The 13406-nt window shown below is 37.9% G+C and overlaps 1 protein-coding gene across 5 annotated transcripts in view; it reads right to left on the reverse strand.

Annotated features, from left to right (window-relative positions):
* DTNBP1 (dystrobrevin binding protein 1) overlaps positions 1-13406 on the reverse strand; it is a 111339-nt gene that overhangs the window by 77537 nt on the left and 20396 nt on the right. For 4 of the 5 annotated variants that reach the window (XM_006057794.4, XM_044927371.2, XM_006057795.4 and 1 more), the window contains exons 2-4: positions 11339-11392; positions 10225-10275; positions 5088-5148 (exon numbers count right to left, since the gene is read on the reverse strand). The exons of the other annotated variant lie outside the window; for it this stretch is intronic. In XM_006057794.4, coding sequence (XP_006057856.1) covers positions 5088-5148; positions 10225-10275; positions 11339-11392 — 166 coding nt within the window. The remainder of the gene's footprint in view (positions 1-5087; positions 5149-10224; positions 10276-11338; positions 11393-13406) is intronic. 5 annotated transcript variants of the gene reach the window in all.

Genomic DNA, 13406 nt, shown 5'->3' on the forward strand with positions numbered 1-13406 from the left:
AGTCTAGACAACAAAGCTACATTGAATGAACTTTGCTAAAGCAACATTGCTCTAAATTTTAAGACTATAAATAAGACTTAGCTTTAAAGTAGTTAAGTATAAGACAACTTGTCAAAGAAGACTGAATTATCCTTAAGTATATTTGCCCTGGCAGACTGACATTGACTAAAGACACGTGAGCATGGCCTGACAAAACACACAAGAAAACAGTTTATTAAAGATACACATTTTAAAAATTTCCATATGTCTCAATAATACATCAGAGATTTAAAATAAATTTTCATTTTTCAATCTGAGAACTATGTTTCTGGAAAACAACAGTGGCACTTTTGATAAGATGGGGGTCTTACAATAAAAGAGGACACAACTAGGAAAATATTATATATTCCCCCCCATATAATACATTCAGCAACAGAACTGCCAGGAAATTCTTTCTCCAACATATTTTATTATGAAATGCTTCTTACAATCAAAAGAACAACTTTTGTTAAAGCTCCTCTACAGGATACAGTCTTCACTGAACATTGTGGGATTCATCCATATTGATACACGGAAGTGTAATGGTTCACTAATTTTCACTGCTGCATAGCATTTGATCTTTTTGCAGCATTTCCATGAACAGGGATGGAACCCGGGCCCCCTGCCCTGGGAGCGTGGGGTCAGCCACTGGACCACCAGGGAAGTCCCTGATCCTATAAATAATAATTACTCCACAGGGAGACTTTGGGACTGTCTCAAGTTTCAACAAAACCTGCTATAAACATTCTGGAACAAATCTGGTGCACAGAGGCAACTTTCACAAATTAGGTTCCAATGTGTCCCAGGTATTGAGCTCCTTACTGCACCCTCCTTCCCCACCGCCCAGTGGCTCAACTGAGCTAGACCTCCCCCAGCCTAGCCACCTCTGACTTCAAGTTCTGTCATCTATTTGTCACACATAATGAACAGATGATACCATACCAATGTTATCCAAGGAGGTGTGAGACATACAACATCACAGGGCAAAGCTGGGGACACAATGCTACAGAAATCTCCCTAGGGGTAGAACTGTGGTTTCTAAAGCTTTGTGGAATTTCAATTTTTACTTCACGCCAGCTCATTTTTCTAATGTCACTGTGCCAATCGATTTACACCCCCTAGTTCTAGCTGTTCCCCATCATGCTGCCGGGGAAGGGAAAACTGTCATCAGTGAGTAATGACTGTCTGCACAGAAAATTCAAGGCTTCTTAAATGCTTGATAATCTAATGAGTGTAAATCTGGGGTTTTAATTTGTATTTCCTTGCCTTCTAATTGATTTTAAACATGTTTTCACATTTACTGGCCACTCATGCTTTTTGTTCAGGGTCATACCTCTCGTGTACTTTTTAATGGCTTACTGTTCTCTTTTTTTTATTAGTGTGCAGAGGTTTTTCATATTTTTTGAACACTAGTCCTCTGTTTTGTGAACTGCTTAACTTTTTCATGGTACTGCTTGATGAACAGAAGATTTGATAAAAATTATCAATATTTTACTTTATGATTGGTGTTTATTATGCCTTGTTAAAGAAACCTTTCTCTGCCCTGAGATCTTAGCTTTTCCAGTATTTTCTAAAATATGTAGTTTTCCCTTTCACATTTAAATCTGATGGAGCCAAAATCTGAACCAAGATCTCCAGCTTTTATTCAACACTATATTAGAAGTCCTACCTACTATAAAAAGAGATGAAGAAATGAAAAGACTGGTAGGTTTTTGTTTCTTCCCTTCCATCTTCACAAAACTCCCATCCCAGATGCAAATTATCAGAATAAGACAATTTAGTAAGATGATTGACTATGAAATCAAAGTACTGCAAGTCAAATACTGCAGGTTTTGGTAGCTATTAGGACAAAAGTTCCCACTCCAGTACTCTTGCCTGGAAAATCCCATGGACAGAGGAGCCTGGTAGGCCGTAGTCCATGGGGTCACTAAGAGTTGGACACGACTGAGCGACTTCACTTTCACGCATTGGAGAAGGAAATGGCAACCCACTCCAGTGTTCTTGCCTGGAGAATCCCAGGGATGGCGGAGCCTGGTGGGCTGCCGTCTATGGGGTCACACAGAGTCGGACACGACTGAAGTGACTTAGCAGCAGCAGCGGCAGGACAAAAGTTACCATCTATTAAAAAACTTGCTAAAATGTTTTACTCTGAATTAATTTTATTGAATGTATTTTCTGCATCTGATGATCATATATTTTTCTCTTAATTTGTTAACATGGTCAACTGCATATAAAAGATTTTCTAATGTCAAGCCAACCTTTCAATCCTGGAATAAACCTGTTTTTTTGTTTTTTTTTTTTTAATGCAAGGCTGGATTTAATTTGTCAACACAGCCATATATAGCAGGTTGTTTCCCAGACAGAATGCTGTTTGTTATCATCCAACATTCACAAAGCAAACACAAAGTTCTGGCTCATATTTATATAGGAAAACTTTACATTTAAGCTTGATATAGATTTTAAAACAATGTGTGAGAAGATTCTCAAATTAAATTGCAGACAACACTGTCAGAATATGAGAATCACAAGACACTACGAGGAGCCCCTCGTGAAGGAGAGGCAGACCCTGCACGCTGCGGGCATTGAGGGGCCACAGCGCTGCACACGAGGCCGCTGCGCGCCAACAGAGCACATCACGAGTTTGGAGGCGGAAGGCTGTGTCTGAAGCACCTGATGTCCCAACAAACTGCTACCATCTATAGGTGTTCTGCTGGTTTTAAACAGAAATATTTAAGAAAGCTGGTGGAGGGCTTGGGGTTGATATGTAACACATAATGACTTTTCCAATTTAGAGGTGTGTCAAGTAGGCACAGAACATCTGATTTCCAGAAACAGGCTGCTAAAGTTAAGTGAGAGCTCATACGTCTATTCTGTTTATAGTTTTTGTATGTGCATTCATGACTGGGACTGGACTCCAATTTCACTTTCTCACACTTTGCTTGCTGGGGTTCAGGATCAGTTACTCTAGCCTCGTGCAGTGGCCAGGGCAGCCTCCTCTTGTTTCACTTGCTGCAGGAATCTGTCTAACATTGAGATGGTGGATTCTCTGAAGTCTCATAGAACTCTCCTGTATTACTTGGTGGGCCTGGTGCTTTCCTAGTGAAAAGATTAATTATTAACACTGTTTATTTAGTGGCTATAAGATTATTCAGGATTTGTACTGCTTTTACAATTAGCTTTAGTAAAAATTTCTGGGCTTCCCCCGTGAGTCACAAAATAAAGAATCTGCCTGCAAGGCAGGAGACCTGGGTTCGATTCCTGGGTTGGAAGGATCCCCTGAAGAAGGGAATGGCTACCCACTCTAGTATTCTTGCCTGGAGAATTCCATGGACAGAGGAGCCTGGAGGGTAGTCTATAGTTCATGGGGTCACAGAGTTGGACACAACTGAGCAACTAAAACTTTAGTAAAAATTTCTAGTATTTTGCCATTTTGCCTCTGTTTTCAAATGTGTCCTAGAGTTGTTCACAAACTCTTTATCTTTTCACTCTCTGCTATAGCTACAGTTATATTCTTTAATCCTTAAAACTATTCATCCTTTTTTCTTAATCAATATAATTTTATTAGTCTTCTAAGAACTTGTGACTTTGTCTAGCGTCTATTGTATTTTTACATTCTATTTCATTTACTTCTCTCATCTTTATCATCTCTTTCATTCTTCCTTCATGATTTATTCTGTTCTCTAATTCTTAAGTTAGATTAGCTCATTGACTTTCAGTCTATTTTTTGTCTATAAAATTTCCCTTAAGTAGTTTTTGACAACTTACACAGTATGTATGTAGTAATTATTGAACCATAAATGATATACATGTTTAATTTGCAAACATATGGATTTTTCAAAATTCTTTTCCTATACCAACTTTCAGGGTCATTTGCACCAGAATCACAGAATATTCTGTATGACTTGATTTACATGAAACTTGTTGAGAACGGCTTTGGGGCCCAGTACATGGTCGACCTTTAGGTGTTCCAGGTGTGCTTTAAAGATTTCTTTCCTTTCTTTTTAAAAATGTCCTAAATTATCCTTTCACCGAGAGTATCTAGAGCTTTATGCAGGAGTCTCAGACTCAGTTCCCCATAGACAAAAATCTCCTATCCCAATAAATCTCTAAGACATTTGTTTTACTATTTGAACCCTGCTTCCGTGTTTTTTTCCAACCACTCTCATTTCAATTCCCTGCTGTTTTAGTTTGCTTGTTTTGGCCCTTTAGGACTTCCCTTAATTTTTGTAAGCTTACTGCATTTAAACTAAAAAAGAAAAAATCTATCCAGCATTTAGGGGTTTTACACTTACAGGACTTTTCACAGTATTCATTCTGCCCTACTGACAGAAGCCTATATTCTTCTTTTTCTGTCATTTCTAAGAGAAACACTAATGTCTAAATTTTATCATGTGTATTACCATGTTTTATGTAACTATTACAGCTTCACTAATTCAGGTAAATGGTAAAGTCAGTTTAAATTAATTAAAAGTCAGAATCACAGACTTGTTTTTAGAAAGAAATAAAGTTTGACTGACATCAGTAGCAGAGTATTTGATCTTGGCTAAAAAAGCTTTAAGTATATATACCAAATAATTTTAAGTCACTTTTATTCATTACACACTCTATAGTGCTAGAAAATAGGTTGTTTCTCTAAGAAATTGAGGTTGACTCCTGAGATTTTTATATTTATTTGCTAATAAGCAAATTAATGATTTTAAGTAGACTGAGCAAAGTTTTTTTGTCCCCGCCAACGGAATTCTTAAATAGCTAGTAGAAAGAAATGACATAATTTACATAAAATGCAAAGGTACCAGACCTCAAATTCAAAGCATTATACCTCGATGAACCGAAGAGTCACTTGTGACTCTAGAATAAAAGTTATAAACTCTCTAAGCTAACTAAATTACTTGACTGAGAAATTACAAAAAGTGCTTTATTTAGGGTGTTTCATAACCAACTACAAAATTCACTATAAGATACCCTGTCAAACATTTTAACACAATTATAAATTTAATTTCTTAAAAATAAGCATTTAAGACTGCCAAAGTATATTCTCCCCGTAAGTATAAGAGGAGCCAATTCTTTACCTCTCCAGCACTTGCACATTCCTTGGCCCTCCTGTGGAGTGCAGCCCATGTATCTTCATACCTAAGAAAAGCAAAAATTAATAATAATAATTCAAAATAAAAGCCACACATTAAAAAATCCTATCTAAAATACAACCTGTGGTCTCAGAAAGGAAAAGCTCAAAAAGTAATGGAGACATTCTGCAAACACACAGACATTAACTTGAAGGGGCTTCTAGTTGCCAAATCCGGGATACCGGGACACTGGATTTGGTAGAAAAAATAATGGTAGAAATAGGTCAGAGCTCATAGATGAAAACCAACAGCCACGAGCTTATAGTGATTTAAATAAAGAACCAAATAAATAAGTGGGGCAGACGGGAAAACCTCTTCCTTACAGTAGAATTTCAATAAATAATGATAGAAAAAAAAATGAGAAAAATAGAAAATCACCATTTGGTACACACAATTAATTATTTCCAGCAAGAACTGTAATAGATGCTAAAATTAGTGGGTGAAAATATGAAGAGAAACAGGATATTTTCACAAATTCATCATAAAATTCATAGGGAATATCAAGGGATCCTTAAAAGCCAAAATAATCTTGAAAAGAAGAAAAAAGTTGGAAGACACACACTTCTTAATTTCAAAACTTACTAGAAAGCTACAATAATCAAAAGTATGGTACTGGCATAATGGGAGACATACAGGCCCATGAAATAGAGCCCAGAAATAAACCCTTGCATGTATGGTCAAATAACTTTTGACAAGTGTGCCAAGATCATTAAACGGGGAAAGGATAGTCTTTTCAACAAATATGCTGGTGCTGGGAAACCTGCATATCCACAGGCACAAGAATGAAGCTGGACTCTTAACACCATATACAAAAACTAAATAAAAGTGGATCAAAAAATCCAAACATAAGATCCAAAACTATCAAATTTTTAGAAGAAGACATGAGCTTCTTGCCATCACATTTGGTAATGATTTCTTGGATATAACACCAAAGGCACAGGCAACGAAGAAAATAAACAAATTGGACTTAATCAAAATTAGACACTTTTGTGCATCAAAGAATACAATCAACAGATAAAAGGCAACCAATAAAATGGAAGAAAATATTTACAAATCACATATCTGACAAATGATTAATACCAGAATATATAGAAAATGCCCAACACTCGACAACAACAAAAACAACTCTATCCAAAAACAGGCAAAGGACTTGAATAGATATTTCTCTAAAGAAGATATATAAATGGCCAATAAGCACATGAGAAGCTCACCATCATCATCGTTCAATTCAGTTCAGTCACTCAGTCGTGTCCGACTCTTTGCGACCCCATAAATTGCAGCATGCCAGGGCTCCCTGTCCATCACCAACTCCCAGAGTCCACCCAAACCCATGTCCATCAAGTCGGTGATGCCATCCAACCATCTCATCCTCTGTCGTCCCCTTCTCCTCCTGCCCTCAGTCTTTCCCAGCATCAGAGTCTTTTCCAATGAGTCAGTTCTCTGCATCAGGTGGCCAAAGTATCAGGTGTTTCAGCTTCAACATCAGTCCCTCCAATGAACACCCAGGACAGATCTCCTTTAGGATGGACTGAATCAAAACCACCATGAGACACCACTTCACACCAATGAGAATGGAAAAAAAAAAAAACTTAGCAAACCCCAAAACAAGATTTGGTGAGAATATGGAGAAATGACAACTGGAAAAATGTGCACTGCCCTGGTGGCTCAGATGGTAAAGAATCTGCCTACAATGCAGGAGACATGGGCTCTATCCCTGGGTTGGGAAGATCCCCTGGAGAAGGAAATGGCAACCCACTCCAGTATTCTTGCTTAAGAATCCTGTGGACAGAGGAGTCTGGCGGCTGCAGTCCATGGGGTGGCAGAGTCGGACATGACTGAGTGACTAACACACACAGGGGAATATAAAATAGTGCAGCTGCCCAACAGTATATTGGTTCTTCAAAAAATTAACGTACAATTACCATCTGATTCAGCATTTCCTCTTCTGAGGATACACCACCAAAAAACTGAAAGCTGGGTCATAAAGAGATATTTGCACACCCATGTTCATAGCAGCATTATTCACAATAGCCAAAAAATCAAAGCAACTTATGTCTATTAATGGATGAAGGTATAAGCAAAATATGGCATATTCATACAGTAGGATATTATCCAGCCTTAAAAAGGAAGGAACTTCCTTTGAATTAGTGGTGATGACGGCGGTGATCATTGTGTAATGTACAGAAATATCAAATAACTATGTTGTGTACCAGGAACTAACAAAGTATTGTAGGTCAATTATACTTCAAACACAAGCAAGCAAACAAATAGAAAAAGAAATTAGATTTGTGGTTACCACAGGTGGAGGGACAGGGGATTGAGTGAAGGCAGTGAAAAGGTACAAACTTCTAGTTTGTAAGATAAAAGAGTACCAGGGATGTAGTGTACATTATTAATATAATTAACAATGCTGAACATTATATATGAAAGTTGCTAGAATAAATTCTGAGTTCTCATCACAAGGAAAACATTTTCTTCTTTTTCTTTATCTATATGAGACGGTGAATGCTCACTAAATTCACTGTGGCAATCATCTCATGAAGTAAGTCAAATCATCATGTGGCAATACCTTAAGGTTACATAGTGGTGTATGCCGATTAAATCTCAATGAAACTGGAAGAAATTAGGAAATCTTTACATTCTATATGGCTGAAACTTGAAAATATATTAAGTGAAATAAGCCAATCACAAAAAGACAAGTACTGCATGATTCCACTTACAAAAGGTACCTAAAGTAGTCAAATTTATAGAAAGAGAACGATGGTTGCCAGTGGCAGAGGTTTGCAAGATGAAAAGCCTCTTGGAGACCGGATGTACAACAATGTGAATGCGGCTGACATTAGTGGGCTGTGCACTTAAAAATGGTTAAGATGGCAAAATTTTATGTTATCATATTTTACACAATATTTTAACAATCTAAAAAAATTTTATGATTTAGATATTTAAAATGGTCCCTCCTCCACTCAGCACTAGTTTCAGAGAGAAAACACTGTGTTTCAGTGCAATAAATAGGCACATTATAGACATGGCTGTAAATTTTTCACATAAAGTCCCCAAAAGTATCCCAAAACTACCACACAGAGAAGTCTACACCTCTAAAATAAGCAACTTTCAAGGAAGCTGTTTCAACTAAATCACTAGATTAAAAAAGCATAAAGATAACATGCAAACAGTATACCACAGATTGATTTGTATTCTACCTCCTTTCAAAATCACTTGTGTTCCTCACTCAACAAAAAACAAGCAGGAGATTAATGTCAAATTAAGCACCTAGAGAAGGAAAAAAAAAATGCCCAGATTCAGCAAGCATAAAATGAAGCTGAACATTAAGCTAGAAAACGGAAAGCAACAGGTAGGCATAGATGATTGTGCCATGACACACGCAGAAAAGGCGAAGGAGCGCACCTCCTACCGCACACACGGCTACCACTCAGCCATCAGATGCCACGTCGCTAGATACAGAGCTGCATATAACAACACGTGCAAACCATATACTTCTTTTCATAACAGCCGAGTTTTAATTTAAAGCATAACATTCATGCTTTTAAAGTGCATAATTCACAGCATATTCACAGAGTTGGGGCAACTATCGCTACTGATTCCAAAACATCTCATCACCCTGAAAAGAAACCCCATATCCATTAGCAGTCATTACTCACTCCCCTCTCTCCTCCACATCTTGGCAAACTCTATCCTTCTGCCTGTTCCGGACATATCATATCAATAGAACCATACGCTACATGCCTTTTTTGTTCATTCTTCACATTTAGTGCAATGTTTTTAAGTTTTATTCAAGATGTGCAAGACGTAGTGTGCCTCAGCACTTCATTCCATTCTGTGGCTGAATAATGTTCCACTGTGTGGAGACACCAAATTATTCATTCATCCTTTGATGAATATTTGTGCTGTTTCTACTTTTTGGTTATTATGAATGATATTGCTTTATGAATGATACTGGGCTTCCCTCGTGGCTCAGGTGGTAAAGAATCTGCCTGCAACGCGGGAGACCTGGGTTCGATCCCTGGGTTGGGAAGATCCCCTGGAGGAGGGCATGGAACCCACTCCAGTATCCTAGCCTGGAGAATCCCCATGGACAGGGGAGCCTGAATGACAGATACTCCTATTATGCACATTTGTGTACAAATTTTGACATGAACGTACGTTTTCAATTCTTTTGGTGTGAAATTGCTGGATCACATAGTAATTCTACTCTAACTTTTTGAGAAAACGAACAAACTGTTTTTCACAGCAGCTGTGCCATTTTACGCTCCCACCAGAAGAGCATAAGGGTTCTAACTTCTCCACATCTTTGCCAACACTTGTTGTTTGTCTTTGGATTATAGGCATGCTAGTGGGTATGAGTGGTATCTCACTGTGGTTGTGGTTTGCCCTTCCCCTTGTGACTAACGATGTTGAGAAATTTTTCATGCGCTTATCCGCCATTTGCCCATCTTTTTTACGGAAATGTCTATTCAAATCATTTGCCTATTTCTTCACTGGGTTGTTTGTCTTTGTACTGTTGAGTTATAAAAGTTATTTATAGTCTAGATATAAGTACCTCAAAAGATGTACAATTTGCAAATATTTTCTCCCCTTCTATGGATTGTTCTTTCACTTTCTTGATCGTATTCTTTAAAGAGCAAAAGGTTTTAATTTTGATAAAGTCCAATTCATCCTTTTTCTCTTTGTCACTTATGCTTTTGATGTCATCTAAGAAAATCATATATCTAATATTAACTTGCACATCAACAGAAATGGATTGGAGAAGAAATGCTATAAAATTAAGAATCAAAGTAAGAAAATTATTGAGGACTCAAATCCAGAATCAATTGTCTTGCAACAAAGAAACCACAAACATAATACATGCACATGATAAAGTTATCGATTAGTATATATAATAGTGATCAATATGCTCAAAATCTGAACAGCCTTTGTATTAATCAGTGAAATGTAAAAGCCCCTGAGGAGCACAATCTCTATGTTAAGGTAAAAATTTAGTTGTTTTAAGGTGTCTATGTCTAGAATTATAAAATACTTTTAGATAATAGAAGCATAACCTTTTTATTTAAATGAAAACACCTACCTGCTGAGTAATTCTAGTCCAGCAGAGTACTTCGGCAAGCATGGGACAGTCCTGCCAAAAGAAACACTTATTTTATTAAAAATTGATGCTGCTTTAGGCCAACTTAAAAAAAGGCTACACACAATAATTTTGATGCTGTCAATCATAATGCAGAATATTTTTAAATCGTTAATGACAACTGATTTAAACTTTTAGAAAAACGTACTATTATTCCAAAGTTGTTTAGTCACTAAGTTGTGTCCGACTCCCTGGCAACCCCAGGGGCTGTAGCCCACCAGGCTCCTCTGTCCATGGGATTTCCCAGACAAGAATACTGGAGTGGGTTGCCATTCCCTTCTCCAGGGGATCTTCCTGAGCCAGGGATCAAACCTGTGTCTCCTGCTTTGGCAGGTGGGTTCTTTACCACTGAGCCACTGGGGAAGCCCCTCTTCCAAAGTTAATATACTGCAACATACTATTAGCCATCACCTTGCCCTGCAGATTTTTAGCACACTATAATACAATAAACACTTGAACAGAATTCTAGCTAACAAGAAAATTTTTTAAAAGCTCCTCATCTCTAGGCTTTTTAAAAATTTTTTGGCTGTGCCAAATGGCATGCGGGATCTTAGTTCCCTCACCAGGGATCCAACCTGTGCTCCCTGCATTGTCAGTGTGGAGTCTTAATCACTGGATCACCAGGGAAGTCCCCACTGATGGCCTAAAGTGAAATTTAGTAATGTACATTACTTTACTTAAACAAATGAAAACAACACTGCACAATACTAGTGTTTTCATATAAAACAGACAACACAGCTGAAGAGGCTCACTTGCCAAGTACTGTTCATTAATAATTTGCTTCTCAATAATGGAGAACTTTTACTTTGCTCTTAATATACAAATAAAAATGATTGTGATCAAATAACCATTGAGTAAAACAATTACCTGTCACTTTTTCAACCATTTTACAATTTTATCAGAAAAATTTCCAGTGTTAGAAAATTTAGAAAGAACCAATAAACTGTTTAGTCAGATGCACTCAACAGATGTAAAACACATTAATTATACTATCATGACTATAACCAAAAATTGTATGAAATTTAAGTCATAGTAAATTAAAACAGCACATGCTTACCTGGGTTTGTTTTTTACTTTAGCTTCTCTTGACTTGTCACTTAAAGTCTTCAGCCTATAATTCAACCAGTATAAAATATCACATTTTTACAGTTTAAGAAATTTTCAAATGCAAATTTCATAGCTGGTAAAATTTCTGGTTGGAAAAGTCAATACTTTTTTAAGAAAGAATTAAGCAGCTCTACAGACAACAAATATTTGTATACTGTACATAAGACACAAGTAGAAAATTTATAGCAAATATTTTTATATTTTTCTTGCCCCAAATCCCTTTTCTAGAAACATTTCCTAAATATGACTGGTCTAAAGAAGCCTCACTACTCTGAAAACATCAGAAAAAAGAGAGTGGCCCCCATATGCGAACTTGATCAGTAATAATAATATCTAAGCAACACATTTTACAAAATTTATTTTTACTTGAAGGATCATTGCTTTACAGCATCGTGTTGGTTTCTTCTATACATCAACATGAATCAGCCGGCACCCCACTCCAGTACTCTTGCTTGGAAAATCCCATGGACGGAGGAGCCTGGTGGGCTGCAGTCCATGAGGTCGCTAGGAGTCGGACACGACTGAGCGACTTCACTTTCACTTTTCACTTTCATGCATTGGAGAAGGAAATGGCAACCCACTCCAGTGTTCTTGCCTGGAGAATCCCAGGGATGGGGGAGCCTGGTGGGCTGCCGTCTATGGGGTCACACAGAGTCGGACACGACTGAAGTGACTTAGCAGCAGCAGCAGCATACATATGTCCCCTCCCTCTTGAACCTCCCTCCAACCTCCCACCCCATCCCAGCCCTCTAGGTTGTTACAGAGGCCGTGGTTTGAGTTCTCCAAGTCATACAGCAAACTCCCCGTGGCTAGCCATTTTACATATGGTAAGGTAGTGTATATGTTTCCACGCTACTCTCTCCATTTGTCCCAGACTCTTTTCCCCCCAACTCCACCCGGCCCCCTCTATGTCCATAAGTCTGTTTTCTTTGTCTAACCAACATATTTTAAAGTGATACTATACTAAGCACTCTCTAAGTGCCAACATTCTGAGAAATTTTAGCTATTGATAAAAAGTTTCTAAAATACATTACAAACCTCTTTCATTAAAGAGGAGTTGGTACATTTTCTGATAATTTAGGGTCATTATCATGAACACCACTGACTGCATTTCACAACAAAACAGTACATTCCTTAGATGTTTCTGAGCTAGGAATGCCTCATTTGCCAACCTGAAACCAATCTACAGTGGTTTTGGGAGTCTGTTCAGGATCCTATAGCAGTTTTTTAAAAATGTAAATTTTCCATCTCTACCACTGGTCATCGTATCAGCTACTACTTACTGCTTCTGTTAGCTATTTAACTATAGCAGCCTGCGTGAGTGCTAAGTTGTTTCAGTGACTCCTTGCAACCCTATGGACTGTAACCTGCCAGGTTCCTCTGTCCATGGGATTCTCTGGAAAGAATACTGGAGTAGGTTGCTGTGTCCTCCCCCAGAGGATCTTCCCATCCCAGAGATCGAACCCACATCTTACGTCTCCTGCATTGGCAGGCAGGGTTTTTTTTTTTTTTTTTTTTTTACCACTAGTGCCACCTGGGAAGCCTACTCCCCTTCTATTTGCTTTTTTAAATTATTGGGCTGGAAAACATAAATGGGCTAGAAATGCATACGTAAGAAAATTAAATAAGCTTTTCTATATGTAAAACATGAAGGTCGTAAACTCTGTATTATATATATATATATAATTTTTTTTTAACTTTACCAGCCCATTTTTACCTACTTTTGAGTTGGACTCTATCATATAACAGTCAAAAAGTGAGAACTCAACTGTGAGATATTCCCACATACAATGAAGACATCTGGACATGTTCTTCTTAATCTGATACTTCCACAAATATTCACTTCTAAACAGAGTCTGAAGCACAGGCCACAATACCGCAGCTAGCCCCACAAAGCCTTCGTAAAGCGGACACAGGTGCTGCCTCCTCACGATGCCCTACGGCAACCTGCCAGAAGCTGTCCTAGCGTACCAGCTGAGTTGTCCTGTCCCAGCACACCAGCTGAGTTGCCCTGTCCC

This window comes from Bubalus bubalis, chromosome 2 (genome assembly GCF_019923935.1).
Source record: "Bubalus bubalis isolate 160015118507 breed Murrah chromosome 2, NDDB_SH_1, whole genome shotgun sequence".
Lineage (NCBI taxonomy): Eukaryota > Metazoa > Chordata > Mammalia > Artiodactyla > Bovidae > Bubalus > Bubalus bubalis.